Source organism: Nelumbo nucifera, chromosome 3, assembly GCF_055504915.1.
Source record: "Nelumbo nucifera cultivar China Antique chromosome 3, China Antique-T2T, whole genome shotgun sequence".
Classification (NCBI taxonomy): domain Eukaryota; kingdom Viridiplantae; phylum Streptophyta; class Magnoliopsida; order Proteales; family Nelumbonaceae; genus Nelumbo; species Nelumbo nucifera.
In genome coordinates this window covers 13,065,082-13,088,534 of record NC_142651.1, presented here as the reverse complement: position 1 = coordinate 13,088,534, position 23,453 = coordinate 13,065,082, and the positions used below count along the sequence as shown (strand labels likewise).

General features: G+C 38.5%; 2 protein-coding genes and 1 pseudogene across 4 annotated transcripts; 1 reads left to right on the top strand and 2 right to left on the bottom strand.

Moving 5' to 3' along the window:
- Nucleotides 1-1,385: 1,385 nt before the first annotated feature.
- LOC104596681 (uncharacterized) lies at nucleotides 1,386-3,805 on the top strand. Of its 2 annotated transcripts, none has more exons than XM_088899707.1 (3): nucleotides 1,386-1,878; nucleotides 2,618-3,049; nucleotides 3,119-3,805. In XM_088899707.1, exons 1-3 carry the CDS (start codon nucleotides 1,876-1,878, stop codon nucleotides 3,569-3,571), a joined length of 888 nt encoding a protein of 295 aa, XP_088755833.1. In that variant the 5' UTR covers nucleotides 1,386-1,875; the 3' UTR covers nucleotides 3,572-3,805. The 2 variants fall into 2 exon arrangements, with proteins under 2 accessions (XP_088755833.1, XP_010256239.1); XM_010257937.3 differs by having other exon boundaries at nucleotides 1,389-1,878; nucleotides 2,652-3,049.
- An 8,689-nt stretch (nucleotides 3,806-12,494) lies between these two features.
- On the bottom strand, nucleotides 12,495-13,522 carry LOC104596677 (short-chain dehydrogenase reductase 3b pseudogene; annotated as a pseudogene).
- Nucleotides 13,523-16,760: 3,238 nt separating this feature from the next.
- On the bottom strand, nucleotides 16,761-21,689 carry LOC104596669 (LRR receptor-like serine/threonine-protein kinase FEI 1). 2 transcript variants are annotated; one of them, XM_010257923.3, is made up of 13 exons: nucleotides 21,350-21,689; nucleotides 21,098-21,233; nucleotides 20,911-20,982; nucleotides 20,718-20,789; nucleotides 20,516-20,587; nucleotides 20,271-20,342; nucleotides 20,067-20,138; nucleotides 18,912-19,018; nucleotides 18,619-18,798; nucleotides 18,207-18,539; nucleotides 17,819-18,073; nucleotides 17,428-17,561; nucleotides 16,761-17,141 (listed from the first exon to the last, which is right to left on the bottom strand). In XM_010257923.3, the coding sequence occupies exons 1-13, from the start codon at nucleotides 21,429-21,431 to the stop codon at nucleotides 16,917-16,919; spliced, it is 1,812 nt and encodes a 603-aa protein (XP_010256225.1). In that variant the 5' UTR covers nucleotides 21,432-21,689; the 3' UTR covers nucleotides 16,761-16,916. The 2 variants fall into 2 exon arrangements, with proteins under 2 accessions (XP_010256225.1, XP_010256230.1); XM_010257928.3 differs by having other exon boundaries at nucleotides 18,619-18,792.
- Between the last annotated feature and the right edge of the window lie 1,764 nt (nucleotides 21,690-23,453).

Sequence of the window (23,453 nt, the reverse complement as noted above, 5' to 3'; positions counted from 1 at the left end):
CTTAATTTCATTGCAAATCTATAAACATTTAAAATGTCAAAAACCCCTATTTTATACATTAATGCCCATCTGTGAATTGATATCAATTTGGAGCTGGGGATATTAGTATCATTTTACTGGGGACATTAGTGCCATTTTGGTCCTAGAACTTTAAAATGTGCCAATCTAGTATCTTTTATTAATCAGCCATTAAGTGCTATTTGAAAAGATAAAAATACCCTTCGAGTGTCACCTAATTCTCTTTATCAATTATCCAAACGTTGACAAAAAATGAACAGTCCCAAATCCTTGTCTCTTCCATTTAAAAAAGTTAGGATCACCAAAATGTCCATTGATATGTAACCCCAACTTTAAAAGAGACAAGGATTTGAGACTATTCATTTTTATCAACATGTGAATGGTTGATAAAGAAAATTGGATGACACTCAAAGAGCATTTGTATATTTTCAAGTGTTACTTAACGGCTCGTTAATGGATTGGTTAACGATAGGTATTGGATTGACACATTTTGAAAGTTTGGAAACTGAATTATCGCGTTTTAAAGTTCGAGGACAAAAGTGACACTAGGCCCAAAATATATGGTATTAATCGGGAATTTTCCCTTTTATTTATCAAATTAGCCCTTGTTTCCTTTTTCATCTTTTTTTTTTTAATTTTTTTAATGACCAAGGCAAAAACATACAAATATTAATGGGATCCTCGAAACAAAAATTTTGCTAGGTTGCAAACGGATCGGATGACATAAGTAGATCCACAATTTAATTGAATTCGAATTAGAACTTATCCTTTGGATTTAAGACGAAATCTGGATTTGCTCTTTATAAAATGCATCTCACACTGACCTCACAGCACACAAGTATGGGAGATGTTTTGGATGTGTGACTGAAATGTATTATAAGGAATGGATTCGGACTCGGATAGATATAGAATTGATGGGCCCCAAAAACCCAGCAGGTAGGGGTGAGGGGACTGATGGATTGATGTATAATGAACAAAAACGTTCACAACAGCCTATTGCTATTATCCCAAAGTTTTCCCCTCTTAATATGATCAAATTTGAACGTGAATCCATATTCCAACTGTTTGATTGGATGGAATCTCAATCCCATTCATGCTGGAGTGGTGTTATTCTTTACTTATTCTAATTTTGATTCCAATTTTTATATGAACCAAACACACTATAAAAGATTCCAATTCAAACCGAGATCAAACGAGCCCTAAATTTTGGGCTGTAGTCGGTAATCACCTTGTCTCGTCTCCACCGGATGCATTTTATTTCGTTTCTTTTATTCTCTACTGAACGGACCAGATATTTCACTTGTTGGGGGTCATTTCAGTAAATTCATATCCATCATGCCCACTTAGACGGTTAGACACTTAGACCTCCTCCGGCTAAAAGCCTAAAAGTTTATTATAAGCACACCCGATGGAGAATATGGAATGGAAGCCCCCCAAGCCGGAGAAAAAACTCTCTCTCTCTCTGCCAAAACGCTTCCCGTCAGAACTTACCGGAAGGTTTTCGAGTCCCCTCTGAGCAGCGCTGATAAATTTTCTAACGTTCTGTTTTTCTTCTGAGTGATGGGTGTGAGTTGCCGCTGCTCTCATACTTTTCATATCACCGTGATCATCATCACGAGCTTCTTCCGTCACAAGATTTAGATCAACTGGGAACTCATGGCCACCAGATCCTCGTAAGAAGGCATGTCCGTTTGAATTTTCCAGGAATTCGAGAACAAGCAAGGCCGGAAACAATGGAGGCGGGTAGGAGGGTCTATAACTATAACGGTTCCAATATGACCGTTATACTTCGAAACGAAGGGATTCCTCGCTCTTCAGAGGCTCTGCTCATTTCCAGCTCTTCTCCTACTACTTTCCATGGTATTAATCTTATCTCCATTTCCTAGCTCTGTCTTTCTTCTGTTTCAATTTTCTAGTGTCGTTTGTTCCGGGTTTTCTTGGCTGTTGATCTTCTCCTTATTGCTTTGAGATTTAGCAGTTTTCATCATATTGTTTGAGCTGATCATTTCTCTCAATAGACTGTACAGGGAGGACCTATTTTCCTCTATTCTCCTTTTTTAGTGGGAATTTATTAATTTTACTGTCGTTGATGATGTTTTATGTTTCTTTGGAGATACTCATGTTTTTCCCTTCTATATGTCTGTTTCTTTTTATGTTTTGTATTTTGATTGATGCATTTCCTTATCAAATAACTTGGTTGGTTCTGCCTTGGGCTCCTTTTTGCGCTGCTCCATTAATGGATGGTTTTAAATGTTTTATTAGAACGTGGGTGATGGGTCGCATAACAATTCATAATCTAGTCTCAAGGTTAAGGTTATTGTTTACTCGATCAACCTGTTAGACTTCATTTACTTTCTACTGATTTTTCTGGGCAGCTGTTTAATCTAGTTTAATAAACTAGGTATACAATTGAGAAAAAGTTGAGCTAAAAGAGATATAAAATAAAAAGAAGAAAACCAATTTTATTAATGCATTTAAAGCAAGTACCATGAATGGTTAAACTCACCGATTCTTGTGGGATATTGCTGCTTGTTTGAGTGGAACTTCTGCAATTTAGTTTACAACTTTAATGGTTGGTTGATATCCTTTTTGTTTTTAGTATCATCATTATTTTGAATATCTGGCCGGCCCAGGTTCGAGGAGTTCCATGGTTAGCTTTGGAGTAGACAGAGGAAATACACCAGAAAGGTCTTTCTTCTTCCAACCACCTGAGCAAGAAGAAAATGGTGATGAGGACTTGGATGATTGCTTTCATCAACCTGAGAAGAAGAGGCGACTTACAGCTGAGCAAGTCCAATTCCTCGAGAGGAATTTTGAGGTGGAGAATAAGCTTGAACCAGAAAGAAAAGTTCAACTCGCGAAAGAGCTTGGCTTGCAGCCTCGGCAGGTGGCAATATGGTTTCAGAACCGCCGGGCCAGGTGGAAGACAAAGCAACTGGAGAAGGACTACGAAGGTCTTAAAGCTAGCTACAACAGCCTCAAGGTTAACTATGATAACCTCGTAAAAGAGAAGGAAAAACTGAAAACTGAGGTAGGCAATTCTCTTTACACAAGGAATAAGCTTTGGAAAGTCCCTAACAGTTGAAGATCTCTTCAACAGGTTCTTCTCCTCAAAGACAGGTTCCTCCTGAAAGAGAAAGAGAGGGGAAGCTCAGAAACATCTGATCCGAAAAACCCTCCCAATCCCCAGCCACAGAAAGCCATTCCGAATACGACTTCTGAAGAGAGGGAATCTGAGGTGCCAATTGTGGTCTGTAAACAGGAAGATATTAGCTCAGCCAACAGCGATGTCTTTGGTTCTGAAAGCCCAAATTATGCCAATGCAGGCAACTACTCTTCCCTCCTGGAGCCTGTTGATTCGTCCCATGTATTCGAACCCGATCACTCGGATCTCTCGCAGGATGAAGAAGATGATATGAGTAAGAGCTTGTTTCCGGCTATGTATAACTTGTCAAAGCTCGAAGATGCTGTTTACTCCGGTCCGGCTGGACATTCTTGTAACTACGGACTCCTGGGCGAGGATCAGGCCCTTTGGTTTTGGTCTGAGTTTTAATGGGTGTATGTATATGTATTTATCTCTCTCTTTTGGTTTAAAATACAAGCAATAAAACAATTAATGGCATCCCAAACCAGATGTGGTGGTTGGGGGTGGCCGGTGGGTTTTGTTCATTGTTGCAGATGGTTTGCTTTTGTCTCTTTCTGTAATTTTTTTTTCCTCTGTCCGGGCTACACTTTATGAGCTCATCAGGAAGCTTTTTATTTGATGAATGTAAATTTCTGTTTGTTCCATAGCTTCCAAAGAAACTAGTGGATTTGATCTTGTCTGTTAATTAGATAATCTCAACAAGGAAGAGTTCTCTACCAGATTAATTCTTAAAATTAACCAACCTTGAGGTTGAGTTTGGTACGTAAGTCATACACCATTGTGTGTATTTGTACTGTACATATTTGTATTTGCACTCCTTCCAAACTGAGCCTAAGTAGGATCTTGAGACACCCCTAGCCCAAAAGATTTTCTGGGACAGTGGTCATATTTATGCCCCTATGACATGTGAACACACACACTCACTGGTTTAAACCAAACACCAGTTGATGTAATATTTTGTTTTTTTCTTTCAAATACTGGCCTGTTCACTTCTTATTGAGGGGTCTCTGAATTTTTCTACAACCGCAGTCATAGGAAATGTGATCTCTTTCAACTCAAAACACCTTGAACTAAGCATAAAATCGACAGTGCCAACAGTACCAAAACAACACCTAGCTAAATGGATAAAAACAAAGAAAAAATTGACCATTGAACTCAAAATGCCTATATGTCACTGATGTGGTGGCGTTTATACTTGAAACACCAACAGTACCAAACAGCACTTAGCTAAGTGGATGAAAACAAAGAAAAGCAACTGTTTGCTTCTAAAATGTGAAAATGGTATAGGAACTTTTTGTGATACCCCCATCTTCTCAGTTCACAAGAATACTCATCCGAGTACGCCTGACTAGATTTCTCTTGGAAACAAGTGGGCACTCAACTATATGGATCACAGAAGATTAATCAAAGTCAAACTTTGAAATGTTTAATTTAAGAAAATATTCTTCAACTTGCAAATGTTTTTTTTTTCCTCTTTCTTTTGGTTTGCTTTTGTTGGTTCTATGAACATATCCACAAGTTAATCTTTGGATTTGAAAAGAGAAAAAAACATTCAAGTTTCATCTGCATCCAACCATCTATCTGTCTACATCATTTTAATTAGGAGATGGAGTGAGACTCTTTTGTCCCTAACGATAACTTTTCCCTAATAGAAATGTTTCTTTTTCTATTGATTAATTAGCACCAGATGTCCAGACATCCTTAGCGGATTTGTCCCTTGGAACTTGCTTACTTTGCTTAATGACAATTTGTTGCTTCATAAATAAATATTCTTCTCATTTCAAAACCAAGTATGAATAATTTGAAACGAGTCCAAAATCAATCAAATTACTTTTGGACATATTATCAACTGATTATATTAAGGAGGTTGAATTGATTCTTCCTCTGTACGCATATGTAGTCACGCTTTCATCCATATAGAAAATGTGGGGTTAAACAGTTGATGGTATTTGTATTGTTTATTGCTTTTACTTTTTGTTATGTCCAAACATATATGATCCGCAATATTTGTCGTATATAACTTTTGATCGTCATATATTTACTGTAAATAATTAAGTGATCGTGATGTATTCCAATTGATTAAAGAAGAGGCTGGCTAATGGCTATTCATTGATGGTGATGATGATGATGGCTAATACAAATTAATTAACTGAAAATTCAAAGTCAACTGGATTTAGACATTAATGGCAGCTTTCTTCTTCGACAACGACAATGGCGTAGACTTTATGGTGCACTGTCTGTGTCAAAGTTTCCTAAGCACATTTACGTTTGCACCACTCTGAGCAATTAAGGGGTGATTGGGTGGAGCGCGAGAAATTAATTATTAAGAGGAGAATCCATCTGTTGAATGTTGATGCTTTACAAAAGCAAGAAATCAACTTTACAAATATAGAAATTAATATCGCCCATCTCTACTTTTATTTCGAGTTGTGTTTGATGATGAAACAGGGATTTAAACTTAGGGATGAAAACAGATGGCATCGGATTCGAAAAAAATAAATAAAACTTAAAAAAAAAACTGTACTGATAAAGGCTGATACGCCTGGCGTATTGGCCAGTGTTGATATTTACAACCTTGTGTATGTATTATATTTATATAAATAAATAACATATACATCGAATCGGATATTCTCAGATCAGATAGGGAGTGATCTAAATCTAATCTAAATTCTAATTGAATCTTATTATCAGATCCAATCCTATCTGAAAATTCAAACTGAAAGATTCAAATTTGGCAAAATAAGATTGGATCTCGAATCAGATCAGATCACGATCCGGTCCATTTGCACCCCCTACCTAAACTCTTGAGAGTGTTTCATTTTCTTGTAACCTGCTCTTATTTTTATGTCATTTACCAACTTAAAATTGGTTTTTTTTTTCCTTTTTGATGATGAGATTGCATGTCTGTATCTGTAGGGATTTGGGAGCCATCAGCTATCTCCTTGCTTTTCTGTTTTGGCATTTAGTTAGGTCCCTTCGTATAATATTTTAACTATTGAGCTATAGCTGTGGAAAACAAGAATAGCTAAAGCTTTAATTACTTGGTTTGGAAAGATGGCAAAAACCATTTTTAAGCCCAAATAAGATGTAGGGGTGCAACTTGTTTGGGTTCGGGTTGAGATTTTCTTAAAATTGGGCATGGCCTATGATCCAATGTATTATAAAATTTTCAAATCGGATGTCTGAATTGCGTGCTTAATCACATTTATGTTTTAAAAGTGCAACCATGTAATAGAAAGAATGAGGAAGATACAAATCCCAAATTCTTACGCTCAGTTCGGAAAGAGTAAAAATATAAATATACAGTGTAAATATATACAAAATACAAGATTTTACATTGTACATATTTATATTTATAATCTTTCTAAACTAGTGTTTGTAGTGAGTTAGGTCTCAAGGTTTCTAATTGATTTAGAGTATTGGAAATGGGGAAAATAAAAGTATTTTGACACATAATATGATCCACAATTATTTATTATGGTAATTTCAAACATAGATGCCACTGGCCCACTGGGCATTACATCAAAACACTCAAACTGGAAATGCCCATAAAAGAGAAAACTTAAAAAAGGCAAGGTTTTTAAAATCGGATCGGATAGAGAACTGTTCTAGGGTTTGGTACCCATGTCGAATGGTCTAACTGTCCGGTCTGAACAGACAACCTGCTTTGACAGAAAAATTAAAAAACAAAAAAATGGCAAAAAATCATTGTCTGGATCAATGATTCGACTACCCAAATCAGTGGTTCACTGACCAAATCAATGGTTTTTGGCCAAAAAATAGTTTTGAGTAAAATGGAACTGATCAGATGATGGATTCCCAGTATTTCTGGTCTGACCATCCAGTTTGATCCAACTTTAAAAACCATAAATAAAAGGTATTATTATCATGTAGAAATCACTGTCTTTCATAGAACAAGTGAGAAACCACAACTTCTAAGTTTGTAGAATCCAGTGTCATAATGGGGAATGCATACCAATATGTTGTCACACTTTTCTCATATCATAAAGTTTCATATGCTACATCTCCTTTAAAATGTATACTAGCACTTCCCTGAAATTTAACTCTGATGCAATCAGCATCACCCAAGAGTTGAGGTAAATAAGAAAATATTGATTTCCTATCTGGTCGGAGGACATGCATCCAACCACATGTAATTTATACAAATTTCAAGGGCTAAGGTTTTAGGATTAAAGGGGTTAAGAGTTTAGTTTTAGGGTTTAAACATAAAATTCAAGAAATACCATAATAATAGAAATGAATTAAACCCGAGGTAAAGCCATGCATTCTCACTTCTCACACTCAAACAGTTTCAATGGCTATTGGCTACTATGCAACAGTTTAGTGTTAAGGACGTTTAGAATAATTCGGGTTAGCTGATGAATGCATTGGCTGTGTAGTAGGTTATCGAACCAATGATAATGTTATACATCAGTGATAGAACACATGAGGCCCATAATAATAAGTTGGAAGGTTGTGGGCCCTATGTATTTTAATATTAGCATAAAAAGTTTTATTGATTTCATAACCTACGGAACAGACAATGCATTCAGCTAGTCCTCTCAGTAAAGATATGAAACTCACAATCGTTTAATTTCTCATTATAAGTTTCATGTATTTTATCTCAACGGAGGTGGCTCAGATGGTATATAGACATGGATTTGATTCCTGTCATCACCAATCTTGACAAAGGTAGTTAATAATGATGCCAATCACAAATAACACAAAAAACATCACCATTGGTTCGACAGCCTGATGAGTTATCGCATTCAGCTAATCTGAATTCTTTGAAAACACAAAAACTTTCCAGCGGAGTCGACTCATTCATCCGCCTTCAAAATTCAATTACTTGGAAGATCTGGTAATGCCACCCCAAAGTTATCAAGTGTACACCTATTCGTCCACAATAGCAGGAAAGTTGCTTTAGTGACTTGTAAAGTATGGTGATTTCTTTTAGCCCAATGAGTATTCTTGGGAGAATGATTGATTAGTCTAGGTCAGAATTTTGTAACCCCACCGTACAGGAGGATGAATTCTGACCGTGAATTAATGCCAAATTTATCGGTAGGATACGGTTTATAGGGGTTACTAGTAGATTATGGGAGACTCATTCAGAATTCTGCATTCGATTGAAGAGTACTTAACCCTTTCTTTTAAGCATCTCTTTTTTAATTTGCTAAGAAAAAACAAATGTTATCTAGTTTCGTGTCCTTTGTGTCAACTTATCAAAGAGAAAGCAAGCGGATAGTCAAGGGTGGGTGGTCCCCACGGCTACATACAAAGCCAAAACAAGAAAAAACAAAGTGAAAATTCCCGATTAGTACCTTGTATCTTGGTCCTAGTTCATTTTGGTCCCCACGGCTACATTCAAACCCACACATCAGCAGCACCATTTTCTGAGAAAGAAAGAAAGAAAGCAGTAAAGATATAGATTTGTAGGGTTGGGGTTCAACAATTTGGCATTGAAAAGAAAAGACAAAATAAATGCAAATCCCCATTATTATTCAATTGAGAGAGAGAAGGTGAAACCAACAAAAGCAGCCTCATAAATGTCCACATTAAAAGTTTCTTAATACCAATTTTTATTAGGGATTTTTGCATTGCACTCCACCTCAGAACTCTAATTTGAACTGCAGACCTACAACAATTCAAATTTATAAACAGCTCCACCTATAACACTCATACCCACCCGTGAATTGGCATCAATTCCGAGCTGGCACCTACCCTGAACTGTATGGTGGAGATAGTATTTCAGAGGTGGATTGAATGGTAAAAACCCCTTTTTATTATTGCAAGTTTAGAACCAGTGTAAAAGATAGCGCATGTGCAAGTAAATGGTAAAGATATAAGTTGATATTGTATATCAAATTTAATTTTGGGTGAAATATAAAAACCTCCCTCAAGGTTGAGAATAGTGGTTTCCCTAAAATAAAAGGAAATTAAAACAACCATTAAATCATTCTAATAAACAGCTACTTAAAGGCTTACCAAAAAAAAAATTCAATCTCAATCAGTAAAAAGAGGATTAATATGCAACAAAATTTTGTGGCCAAAAGAAGTAATAATTTTCAATAGAGTTCAACTATGATATGGAAAATATATCGTATCTGAAAAACTTATGACCAGTCAACTGTAATCATAAATGTGGTAGCTAATCAGATGTTATTTATCAAAATTCATGGGTAGGTTTTGATTGGTCAAAACTCTTCCCATATCATATCTTTTCTGCATCATAGATTTTCCCTTTTCAATATGAATCAAAAGTGAAAGAAAAAATAAATTCTTACAAAATTTTTCCCAACTCAAGAGTCTTTTTTTTTTTAAATTCCCAATGAATAATCAAAATTAGCTATATTAGTTTGGAAGGTCAAAGAAGAAACAAGAAAACGTTAAGATTTTTGTGTAGAATATAGTATAGGAGATTAAATGACGGCAAGTACTTATTGGCCCAAACAACCAAAACGTTCAAATTAAAAAAGAATAACCATTTTTGAGGTCACCCAAGAACAGTCCAAATTTAAATGGATAGATGATCACACTTTGATTTATCTTTGAGAGTAATTTTATTAAAATAAAAGAAAATCAGAATAGCCACTAAAATTACTCTCATAAATACCTTTTCAATAGCTTATGAAAACCAAATCTCAATCAATGAAAGATTACTTGCTTTATCTTCAAATGAATAGTTTTCGTAAATAAAGAAAAGGAAAAATTTAAAGGTAATGCATACAACTCAATCAAGTATGAAATCTCGGTGCTTTTACAATGCTTTGGCCTATTAAAACTAAAAGGGTATTTGATGTTTAAACAAACATGCATGCACCCTGAATTTTTAGATTCAAATAATGTAAATATGTATTTCAATTAGAATGGTTCGGCCAAAGTGCAGGAGCAACCCAACCACATATTTCAGAAAAGGAATAAAAATTGGGAGTGGAATGGTCACACTTGGTTTGGAGAGAAAACGATAGAAAAATTCTTTTTTATAAATCTGGTTGTTCTATATGTCTTCTCCACGATGCGAAACGAACTTTGAAGTTGGATCTGATACCACTGAAGGTTGGTGATGATATATGTAATAATCCAGGAACTCTTGCCAAGTTTGGACACGGGGTCCAAACTTCTTCAACAGTCCAAAGTGGAGGCAATTTTCTAATATAATTAGAATTGCTAATAATCAAGAGAGAGTGTTATGTTGAGAGGGAGAAATGTTTTCAGTAGTTCAAACACTCTCCTAATTATTTTGGGTTTTATTCATAGACCATTTTATGATTATTGGATTTGTTCCAATGGACAGGAACTATCCACAAATCTCTTTAAATAGTTGGGATTAGCCTCCACTGGGATGAGACACTTGTCCTTTGTTGTTAAGACATTTTCTCAACCAACAACTATTCTAGTGGACAAGTCTAAAAAAGTAAAAAGAGAGATAAATCAAAATATATTTTATTTTATAAAAAAATAATAAATAATAATAATAATAATTGAAAAGAGGGGTTGATTGTGTATACATGTTGGTCCACATAGTGCAAATATTCCATTGATTGTGTGGTTATTCATGGATAGGTCGAGGATGATATTGAGGGCCATAGGCCACTCGGTCCAACCTCATCAACTGTATAGTAGAGAGAGAGCGAGAAAGAGAGAAGTAAAAATGATAGTAACAAAGGAAAAACAAATAGAAGAATACGAACGTAGGTGGAATAACAATACATCGTCAATGAAGCTTCTTCTCCATCCAATCTCATCCTGGTTCCAGCTTAATTTTTTTTATTTGTTTTAGGTTTTGAGTAGACCTGGCAATTGGGTTGGGTGGGTCGGGTTCGGGTTGGGGCAAGACACTTCAGGTTGATTTTGGGTCGGGTTGAATTTCGGATTGGATTATCAAATGCTAGATTCTAACCCTAAACGTTCGGATTAGGGTTGACCCATGGATCAATTTGGGTCATCTCAAAAAAATAACTGAAATTAAAAAAAAAAGAAGAAAAACTATATAAAAAATGTCATAATTAAGGAAATTAACCTTATGAAAACTTCTAACAATGCATAAATAGTCCCAATTAGATTTGACAATCATATCAACAGGTTGACCTATGACCCAGCCCAACCTAGTTTTTTCTCGGTTGGGTCGGGTCGAGTCATTCTCACATTTAGGTAATTAAATATGAGACCCTAATCCAGTTTTTTTAGATTGGAATGGATCAATATTTTGTCGGGTGTAGTTCTGCGTCTTTATTGTTAACATTGTTTCTACCGGCCGGAGTCCCGTAAGCCCTAAAAAAATCTCAACCTCCCGCTACTACCATTAGGAGATTCGGTATGGTGCCTGTAATTTACCATCTTTTTTCATTGAAGCATCAACTCTCTACCTTCACGGCAAGTGCATGCAAGTTTTGGATTCGTGTAGTTTTACTGTAAGCAAGGAAATTTGGGAAAACTGTACGAAGTTGCCGTGCAGGAGGGGTTCATCAACTGAAGTTGTTGGATATACGATGATCTCATCCTAATCCCAGTCCGTTCCCATTCAAAGTTGCCGTGCAAGATGTCGGCGATCATGCCAATACGACAGCCGTGATCGGCAAAGAGGCGTGCCGTGGCCTCGCCGATTCTACTAGCGCCATCTGTGACGATGGTCACTTTCTTCAGAGGTTAAATTGCCGTCGCACAGATTGTCTGAGATCCTGATTGATTTATGGAATCTCCCGCTCGTCGACGTCGGGGTCAAGCTTTGAGTACCGACAGCGAACAACGAGCGGTCATTTTATACACGTGGGTAAAATTTTAATTGTATTGACGGAAGGGTTTGCCACGTCTGCTGCTACCTTTCTTAAGAAACGAAAAAGTCTTCGCTTCCATTGACAAAACCAAACAAGTACTAAACTCTTGTTTCTCGTACCAGTCTGCGCGCGTTAATCAATTAATTAACTACTACTGCGTCATCATTCTGTTTCATCTCTGAAGTCTGAACTAAAGTCTTTAGAGAACACGGGAGAGAAAGAGTCACATAGAGAGACTGAAACCTCCAAACAAGATACAATGAAGTGTTGAGATCCTATATCCCAAAACAGTACAGTAGTTACTGGTACTAAACAAGTTGTCTACCATTTATATCTATTATATATACTAAGGCGGAAAAGGCCTTCGTCATGACGACGTGGCCTTTTCTTCCCGCCGGAAAAGGTATCCGCCCGTAAAATCTTTCTTTGCACGTAAAAATAGCAGGATGCTTGCATCTGTCCAGAAGGAGTCGTGGTTAATCAAGGTGTCCGATTGTTAACTGATTAATCCATCAAAATATTCAACTTAAAATTTAATAGGTCAAGGCAGAAAATTCTAAAACTCTTATTTATTTGGGCATTAGTGAGAGCAAGTACAGTCATATCCATTCCCATTACTATTTACTAAACATGGTCCAGTATCACACTCCCGTGCTCAGCACGGGTTATTCCGCTAGTGGAGAATCATTACAAAGGAAATATCTGAGACGTTGGCATGCATGGTGCGGTTGGCAAAGATTAACGGGGGATGTAACCGCCGTCGACAGCCAGATTATGCCCAGTAACACATGCAGATGCATCAGAAGCAAGGAACAGAACAGCGTCGGCCACATGATTCACATTCAACACTGTACCTTTCAAGCTCGTCATCAACGAGAACACCTTCTCTGCTCCCTCTGGGTGCATGCCCGTCGCCTTGCACGACATCGGTGTTGCCAACGCCGACGGGGACACACAGTTCACTCTGATCCCGTGCTTACCAAGATACCGACTGGCCGACCGCACCAGCCCCAGCACTGCGTGTTTCGACATGACGTAGTCGGTGTAGTTCTCGGCTCCGCTGGTAGCAACCACGCTCGCAGTGCACACGATGCTCCCCTTGACACCTGTATCCACCATGGATTGCGCGGCGTGCTTCACGCAAGCGGCCATTCCCCGGACGTTTACGGCGAAGAGATGATCATAAGCAGTTAAATCAAGGTCCAGGATACCCTGGTGGTTGTTAAAGATACCAGCGTTGCTGAACATGATGTCCAGGTGACCGTAGCTTCGAACCGTCCGTTCTACCATGGACTTGACTTGATCTTCATCCGTGACGTCGCAGTGAATATAGATACACCTGTCTGCGCCAATAGATGCGGCGACCCGCTGGCCCAGTTCGTCTTGGACGTCGGCAATGACGACGAGGCAGCCATGATCGGCGAAGAGGCGTGTAGTGGCCTTCCCGATGCCGCTTGCACCACCAGTGATGATGGCCACTTTTCCTTGCAAACTCTTTGCTGAAACGATAGCCTGGGCCATTAATTCTCCTTCTTCGTGATCGTGGCTTAAACTCACACTATCTTGGGGAGAGGAGAGATGTCAATTAATAGGGTCCAAATGTAGTAGACACGTTAGGTAAGCACAATGGTATGGGACCCTCTACCTCTGACTGTGGTTTCACGGGAAACATGAAACATCTTCCTACTTATAAATTATTATTTACGGGAGATGTTCTCAATGCACACGGTGGATGTGCGTGTGCAGTGCCCATGTGTGAAAAGCATATCCCGTTCCCAAAATTGGAGTTTTTACTGTCCAGTCCATCCCAACAAACCTAGACATAGACATATAAGATGCAACTAACAAATACGGCTACTGTCACTTTGATATTGAAGACGTTTTTCTTTAACATGGCGAGTTCAGATTAGATGGGAGATGGTGGATGTGATTGGTGATGGAAAAATGACTCAGAGAGAGAGAGAGAGACCATTAGTCACTCTGTTAGAAGGGGGATTACATGGGTGATCACATTCTTAATGAAGAGGGTTGTAGTATGGTTGGGCACATCACATTCTTAATGAAGAGGGACAAAGATGCTTTAATAAAAGAGGAAGGCATCACTAAGTATTGAATTTTAAGAGCTGAAAGAGTCTAAATTAACAGAGTGCCAAAGTTGTTATTGAACAATAACTTGTGAAATGAAAATCAATGAATGGTAAACGCCATAAAGAGACGCCTACAAAATTAGGTTTAGCGCTTCAACCGTGCGTGATATGCTGAAGAAATGTGGGCTAAACAACAATGAAAGCGATACTGAACCACCACCAACTGCTTTTGCTTTCCTGTCGGACTCACTGTAATTGAGTCTCAAGTTCAGAGACATCTCCCTTCAAGTGGAGAATGTGATGAAACCCACGTCCAGGAGGTAGGAGGTGGTACTTGGATTGTTCTTCTTCGCTCTGGACCCTCTTAATTAAATCACGGTTCGAGATGAAATGACCCATTCGATTTCAAGGAATCTACCAACTGCCATTTGGGTTTGATCAGAATCTACTGCTTGCCATGCTGTGTCGCCATGTGTAAACGGACATGTAACCAATCACAAGCGTTGAAAACAGTGATAGGTGAGAGAATCCATCACAATTTACAATTCAAGGGGATGTAATATAGCAAAGGTAGGGATTTAAGACGATACCATTTAGAAAACCAATAAAAATTTCTGAGGGGAAGTAGACCATAAATTTCCCCTGTTTCCAACATTGTGACCCATATACATGTGTATGGAATTAATGTATTCGTTCGTAATAGGACGGACAGCATATCTAAGCTCATTATGGCTTTCCCTTGACCCATCCCTTCACCCTTGAACATCACCTTTGATTCCCATAACGTAACCATACACAATTAACACTAAATCAGTTTGGTATTACATATTGCACAGTAGAGGGGAATTAAGGGGTGGGGACAGAGCAGGATACACATGAGATCCACTGATCTTACCATCAAAGAGCCTGGAATTATGGGGGTTTGATACCACACCTCCAGGAGGGTGGTGATTGCTGAAGCTGAGTGGGTTTGATGTCGCAGAATCTGGATGCTCCCTCGTGGCAGGTGACTTGGACTCTAAAGTGAAGACTCGCTGGACTGAGTTGAGCCGAAGCTTGCCGAGCTAATGCTGATATGTGCGAGTTCAAGTGTACTACAAGGGAAAGAAGGTGAGAGTGTGTGTGTATCTTTTATCCGGGGAGGACACTCCAATGCTTAAGTCAGTAATAGATAATTCTCTGAGAGTGTGAGGGAGATTGAGAGTATTGGTGCACAAACCTTTATGGGATGGATCTAGATGTCTTATATAGTCATCGGAGGGCTCAGGGCACTTTAGTAACGGCCCTGAGCTTCTGATGGAGCTGTTTTCGCAATATAGGGCATATTAATGCGTCGGTTGTGAGTTTCACATGGCGGTTATAGTTCATTTGAGTAGAACTTGGCACACGGTACGACGAGCTGTTCTACCGGTCGCGATACCGGTGCCTTCAATAGCGAGGTTACGGGAATGGTTAGCGAGCTCACTCTCGCAGGCTGCCTTAGCTCACCTCAGCTCAGCTGGCTCCTTGTCTAGGTCACCAGCATTCTTACGGGCTCTGCCAGCTCACCCTTGCCGAGGTCGAGATCAGGCTGTGCGAGGTGCTCTGAACTAACCTGTCAAGTTGATTTGCTGACATAGTGCTGAGATGTTGATTAAGAGCCACGTTGCCACTTACTTGGGAGGACCAAATTAGCTCTCATCAGTAATACATATTGCACAGTAGAGGGGAATTAAAGGGTGCTGGAGTGGGGACAGAGCAAGATACACATGAGATCCATTGACCTTACATCAAAGAGCCCGGAATTATGTGGGTTTGATACCACACCTCCATATTTGGAGGGGTGGTGATTGCTGAAGCTGAGTGCTTTTATTATGGTAGTCGTCATCATTTAGGCCTTGTCCCAACTATATGCTTAAATCATTTCTTACTACTTCAGCTTAGGTCCTTTTTCTACTCCTGACTCTTGCCCCTCATCAGTATTACATATTGCACAGTAGAGGGGAATTAAGGGGTGCTGGGGTGGGGACAGAGCAAGATACACATGAGATCCATTGACCTTACATCAAAGAGCCCGGAATTATGTGGGTTTGATATCACACCTCCGTATTTGGAGGGGTGGTGATTGCTGAAGCTGAGTGCTTTTATTATGGTAGTCGTCATCATTTAAGCCTTGTCCCAACTATATGCTTAAATCATTTCTTACTACTTCAGCTTAGGTCCTTTTTCTACTCCTGACTCTTGCCCCTCATCAGTATTACATATTGCACAGTAGAGGGGAATTAAGGGGTGCTGGGGTGGGGACAGAGCAAGATACACATGAGGTCCATTGACCTTACATCAAAGAGCCCGGAATTATGTGGGTTTGATATCACACCTCCGTATTTGGAGGGGTGGTGATTGCTGAAGCTGAGTGCTTTTATTATGGTAGTCGTCATCATTTAAGCCTTGTCCCAATTATATGCTTAAGTCATTTCTTACTACTTCAGCTTATGTCCTTTTTCTACTCCTGACTCTTGCCCCTTCAATACTTCTCTTGACTCTTGCCCCTTCAATACCCCCCCCCCCCACCCAACACAACCACCCACCCCACTCCGGGGGAGAAGGAAGAGTAGTGAGTGAAAACTTGGACACATTCTTGGGTGGTTTTCACAATCGAAATTGGTGGGGCAGTGCCTTCTCATGGACTTCTCTAGTTTTTCTGCAGCAATCTACTCAGAGGAAGCTTCAGAAATTTCAGTTGTGCCATCATCCTTGGATTGCAAGATTTAATAGCATAAATTACTAGACAAATATACAGGCCCCAAAGGAAGGGGAAGAAGCTCTAGAATTCATCAAAATGGGAAGGGCAAAACCTAGTATATAGCTTATGTTGTATGCACAACACCCATATTCCACTAACGTTTTCTTTCAAGAGCAATCTGAATGAGACTCATAAAATTCACTTGGGCAAGGTGACATGACCTCCTCTTCTAGTATCTGCAAGACCTCGCTCATAGATGGGCGAGCATCTGGGTTTGCATCGGTGCATCTTGCGGCAATATCTAGGACCACTTCCACAGTCTCCATATCTGCATCACTGCACCTTCCATCCACAACATCTTCCAATCGTCTTTCTCTGACAAGAGTATTCATCTGAACATACCAGAACATATGTCATATTAAATTTTTTGACTTGTAAAAGACCAAGGTACTTTTGAGTCAGATCTCCTCTGTCCTTCAAATGCAGTGAGATAACAAAGGAAAAGGCTCCAAGATCCTACACTATAAGGTCATGCGATAAAAGCAATGCAAGTAGACAGAGAAAGTCTAGTCTCTCTTTTCTGGAGGGACAGAATTGGTTTGGCATCCCCTTTATAGAAAGCAAATGAGCAAAGAAAAAAGAAAAATCATAGAGTGAAGCAGTGTTTTAAGAACTCACCCAGCCAACAATATTTAATCCCCTCTTGACGAAAGATGCGTCAGTAGGCCTCTTTCCTGTAACAAGCTCTAATAATAGAACCCCAAAACTATAAACGTCTGATTTCTCAGTTGCTCGTCCACTCTGTAGATATTCTGTTTTTCAAATAGCAAATAAGATGTAAACAAAACAGACTGATTGAAAGGTGGCAAACATAAGATTTTTGAATTGGTATTTGCAATATATTTAAGGAAACAAAACATAACAACCAGGTTAGGCTAGACATAAGGAGAGTTTGATTCTGTTATAGGATTTCTCCTGTTGACATAAATACAGAACCCAAATGGGGGCTGTGCAAGATTCTAGAAGATATAATGTGTTAAATAATTCTAAATGAAAGTTAACAACATACCTGGTGCTAAATAACCAAAAGTGCCAGCAACCACAGTGGTGACATGGTCATCCTCATCAACCAACAGTTCAGCAAGGCCAAAGTCAGAAACATGAGGCTCCAGATTTTCATCCAGGAGTATGTTACTGGATTTTATGTCACGATGAACTATCCGTGGACAACAGTCATGGTGTAAATATGCCAGTCCTCGAGCAGAACCAAGAGCAATTCTTAACCGAGAATTCCAGTTCAGAGGTTGCTTTTCTTGCCTATACTCTAGAGACAACATGGAAAAATGAATTAATAATGTTGAACGTCAATGTACTTGCTAACTATGCTGATTTGTGGTTCAAAATCTTTTGGTGTTATAAGTAGACATGATTATATTCAGTTAAAAGAATGGACATACCATGAAGGAAGTGATCTAGGCTGCCCAAGGTTACGTAATCATATATGAGAAGCTTTACAGTTGGAAGCCTGCAGTAGCCACGTAGATTGACAAGATTAATATGCTTTATGCTTCCCAAGATCTCGAGCTCTCTCTCAAAAATTTTATCAGATCCTTCACGCCTATGGTCAATCCTTTTAACAGCAAATATGCTACCATCATTCATCACCATCTTGTATACAGTGCCAAATCCCCCCGATCCCAGCACATCTTCTTCACCAAGTGACTCCAGCTTTTCTATGAGTTCACAGGAGGAATATGGAAGATCCCCATGGAATGTGATGAGCTTGGTACCTTCCAGTAGGAAATTGATTAGCTATTGATAGGCAGACGGAAAGAGAGAAAACAGGGAAATGTCAAACAGATTTCTTACCTGAATCCTGATCAGTTTGTTTATTGACTTCTGTATATTTCTTGGCAACTCTTTCTTTCTTTGAAAGTAAACATATCCAAAGGAAAGCAAGTAGTAGAACAAGTGCTAGACCCATTGCAGACATGGCACCAATAAGGATTCCATTGAGGAAATGAGGAAATCGTTTAGTAGGGACTGCAGCTAACCCAATCACCAATGGTTAAAACCAGTATTAGTCTTTAAATAACTTCATTTGTTTTTAGGTGGTTTTGGAATGAAAATAAAACATCATTTTAGTGCTACCTACATCTTACCTGGTGGTTCATCAGTATCTGCATTTGGTAGTACTGCAGGGAATCCCAATGAACTTAGACATGGCTTCTTAACTTGCTTGCCGCACAGATCTAAATTTCCAATAAACCTGTGGATAAGGAAGGTACTTGGAAGAATAAATCCAATGGGAAATCATGTTAAAGAACTTAAACATAGCAAGAGATGAAAAATAAAAACAGGGTATTACACACAAGAATGAATTATTTATAATGGGGTCCCCTACTGAAAACCATGGTAAATGCCCAGTAGCCCTACTTGTCCAATGGAAAATGAGTGTACCCTACTGGTTAGTCACCAATGGTCCAACATTGCCAAAACAGATGTAGAAGATCAGGACCATTGATCTGAAAGTCCAGGCCCCAAATATCCTAATCCTACCCCCAATTTACAAGATAACCACCCACCCAATTAGCCACATGTTCCACAATAATTTTCAGTAGAATTTCTATCTACTGAAATTTTACAAAAAAGTTAACGAGGTTTGGATGATGTAACAACCTCTAATTGGGCCCAAACATTGAAGAATGAGTTTCAATATCAGTGGTTCTGATCTGCCACATGGCAATGGATTTATCCATGTCAGACACCTAGGCATCTTAAAAAAAAACTAAATGAACTTATTATCGCCATCCAAAATCTGTATACATTTGCAGCTTATGCTCAGTTTGCACTGTAGTAAATGTACAGTGCAAATGCAAATATGTATAGTGCAAATACTGGTTTAGAAATACAAAAACAAGGCTATGTACTGTACATATTTGTATTTGCACTCCTTCCAAACTGAGCCTTATGTGCACTTTCATTTCCCCGCCGTCCAAAGAACGTGCATATGATCAAATGGCTAAGGTCTTCTTATGAGGATTGGGAGATGAAACTTGAAAAGCTCCTTTTTTTACTCATATACCAGATATCAATTGGATGATCCAATAACTATTCACAGTTATGCATGTATAATGCATCCACAAGTGGCCCCCGACATTTTCCAAGTACCAAAACTGATCAAATCAGATGACTTAATACCAAGCCCAAGGCATCTAGGATCATCACCTTTCTTGACTTAGCGTACAATATGCTTAGGAAGTGTCATAGCTATCTAAGCATATTTAAAATGGAGGAGAAGATAATAGAAGACTTACGACTTTTTACCAAAGGTGCCCAGTACTCCAAAATTTGGAATTTCTCCAGAAAAGAAATTGGTGGATAAGTTCCTGAGATGTGTAGAGCCCAATAAATACATTTTTCTGACACATTATCTAATACACTTCTACCAGTGAACAACTGAAATAAAAACGGTATAATCCAAACAGTATCAGGATACCAGTTCCATGCTTTGAACTTACAGAAAACGTAAATGTGTGAGATGGCCAATAGAAGATGGTATGGATCCCTTCAGCGAATTGCTAGATAGGTCTCTGCATTCATGTTTTGATAAATTAATATTGGACCATGACACAAGATCAAATTGATGTCTCCATTGAGTAATATGTTTACATTAACTAATGCAAGAATATAACCAAGAACATTATCTCCAAGACAATTTCATCTAAATTCATTAACTCGAATAACAGAAAACTAGTTATCTTACAATATGGTGAGATGGGAAAGATTTCCAAGTTCTGGTGGAATACTTCCTTGGAGGTAATTGGCCCTCAAGTATCTGTAGATGGTACATCAGAACAATTTATGTCACGAATGTTCCAAGTAAAACATTCAATAAAGGAGGAAACTGAGAAGGCAACTTTTTTTTTGGTTAATGGAATCAAACAAGAAGAGCTTTCTTATCTTACAGTGCTCTGAGCTCAGTACAGTTAACAATTTCAGTAGGAATTGATCCATGTAAGCTGTTCTGGTGAAGTGCCCTGATTAGCAAAAGATGAATGAATAGTAAATAAATAAAAATAATAAAAGAAGAATTAAGGCTTCTTCAGCTCTTCCTTTCCTCTTTTTCTTCTCTTTGGAAGAGAGGCTTAGAGGGCTTACAGTCTCCGCAACCTACTGAGCTTGCTAATGCTTGGTGATAGGATTCCTCCAAGTTGCATGTAGGGTAGGTTTCTGAATGACCCCATATGAGAAATCATGAGGAAAAACAAACACAGAAGAAAAATTATAAAAAAAAAAGGAGTAGAAGTGAAGACGAAAAACAAGTATAGAAGAAACAGAAACATACATTGAACTGACTCGTTGGTCATCAGGATGGCAAGAAATACCGGTCCAGTTGCATGGGTTGAAATCAGAAGCTCTCCAGTTTTTTAGGAAACTCCGACTGTCGTTGAAAGCCCCTTTGATTTCCAACAATGTTTTGCCTTAAAACACAAAGAACAAAATCAAGCATACCAAATAGGAAAAACAATCGAGAGTAGGGGGGGGGGAGGAGCAGGAAATCAACAGAGAAAAGAACAATGAGAAACAGATACACTACCATCTTCGCTCAAAGCAAGAGTACAGGTGCTTAAAAGGGTTGTTGCTGCAAGTGCCAAGATAAACCAAACCAGAAAACCCATTTTGCTTTCCCGAACCAACAGGGCTTCTTCAAGCTGGATTTCTCTGGGTGTTTCGACCAAAGTATAGAGAGAGGCAGAGAAAATGGACGGAAAACAGAGGTAAGAGTGAGAGAACAGTGACTGTAATCTGGAGAGAAAGCAGGTAGGAACTGTAATTACAGTTCTCCAATAATTAAGGTTCAAGCACGAGACTGTGAGACTGAGAGGGGAAAACTTTGCTGTCAGAGTTTCATTATTATTATCTATTTTCTTTTGTAGTTGGGTCGAGTCTTCTCACCGTATAAGAGAGTAGAGTGGAGTGGAGTGCATGGGAAGTCGTGCCATAAGAAGTAGCCGTTGTTGTCGACTGGATTTCAAAATGACTCGAGAAAACGTGGCCTCTGCAACCCGGGACTGGACTGCCGTACAGACTTGTCGGGCTCATTAAAAAACAGCGAGTACACATGGAGCTCAGAGCAGGCATGCTCGACGGGACCCACCATAAGTAGGTATATCAGACGTCTGTGATCACCTAATGAGTCAAAATCAATAAACAAGATGCTAATTGAGCTAATCCTAAGGTCATGATATCATCTAAAAATAGTACCGGTGTGTACCACATTTCATTACTGTGAGAGTGTCGTTTGTGTTGCCACTTGGCGATATGCCTTCACTGTGGAACACTTCTACAGAGTTAGGACTTAGGAGGTACCAGGGAAATCCGACAAGATGATCACTGGATCCGGATGAGAGACAATCAAGCATCTTGGCCAATGGCCACATTTCAATTCAAATTTCATAGCAGCTGTAGCACGGTATCGCCTGCCAATCACGATTGACCATCTGTCAATTCTGTATATGTGGGGAGATCGAATCAGCCCCCACAAAACTGTCCCACAGCACATCCCGGGCTGTATATTGGAAACATCTCTCTGGATGATGACATCATCATTCCAAGTATTATCATCGGATCGGAAGATATTCCTAATACATGGTGGGATGTCCTGTGGAACGTTGTGGGGGGCTGATATAGTTATTCACATTTGTCCGGGTTTGGATGAGATAGAGTTTTATATTGTAAATCGATATAAAACCTCAGTTATAGTAGTGTTTTATATTGATAATTACGTTTTTCGAAGTTCAACAGTTCAGAGATTTTAAACCGTTCAGTGTGAAACTCCATTGATGGATTTATACATCTATGAGGTTTTACACCGCATTATAAAGGCAACCATATGTATATTTGGATGTGGGTCATAAAATATAAATTTAAATACAATGTCTCATATATAATTAATATTTATTTACACATGTTACATTAATATTATATAAATCAGATAGTTGTTTTGGATTTAATTAAATTATAAAATTTAAGTTCAAATACCATATATGATATGTGTGGTTAAAAACTCTACATACACCGAAAACATGAGAATTCAACCATAGGAAATATTTCCTTATAAATTTAACACATATATACAAGAAATATTCTTTAACACACCGAAAACATGAGAATTCAAATACCATATATCGATGCCACTTCAAAATTAAAATTAAGGTTTAATTTATAGATACCCTCCCTGTACCTATAGAGTTGTGATATTTTAGCCCCCTGAACTATGTTTTGCAACAAACACTTCCCTCTCTGCCATTTTGGATCTTACCCTTGTGAACATTCCTTGAATTAAGTATAGGGTGTCTGCTCATGTGACCGTTATGTGTAGGTTTATGCATTTTTTAAACCCCAAACTACCCTTATATTATTTTTTTTAACCATTCTTTTGAACTTAGTGTGTCTAAAATACTTCCACACTCTATGAATATTGAAAATGTTGTTGAACAAGCAATTCTCTTCAAGTCCTTGAATGAATAGTTGATCTTCAAACACTATGCTTTAGAATGGGATTTTAATAAATTTTGTCATTGCTGGCTTGTTGCTATTAGCCCAAAGACTCCAGAAAAGGGTAATTAGTATATTTATCAATGTTTTCAAACCACCACTGTTGATTTAGACGGTTGAATCGTTCGACCTGTGAATCGTTC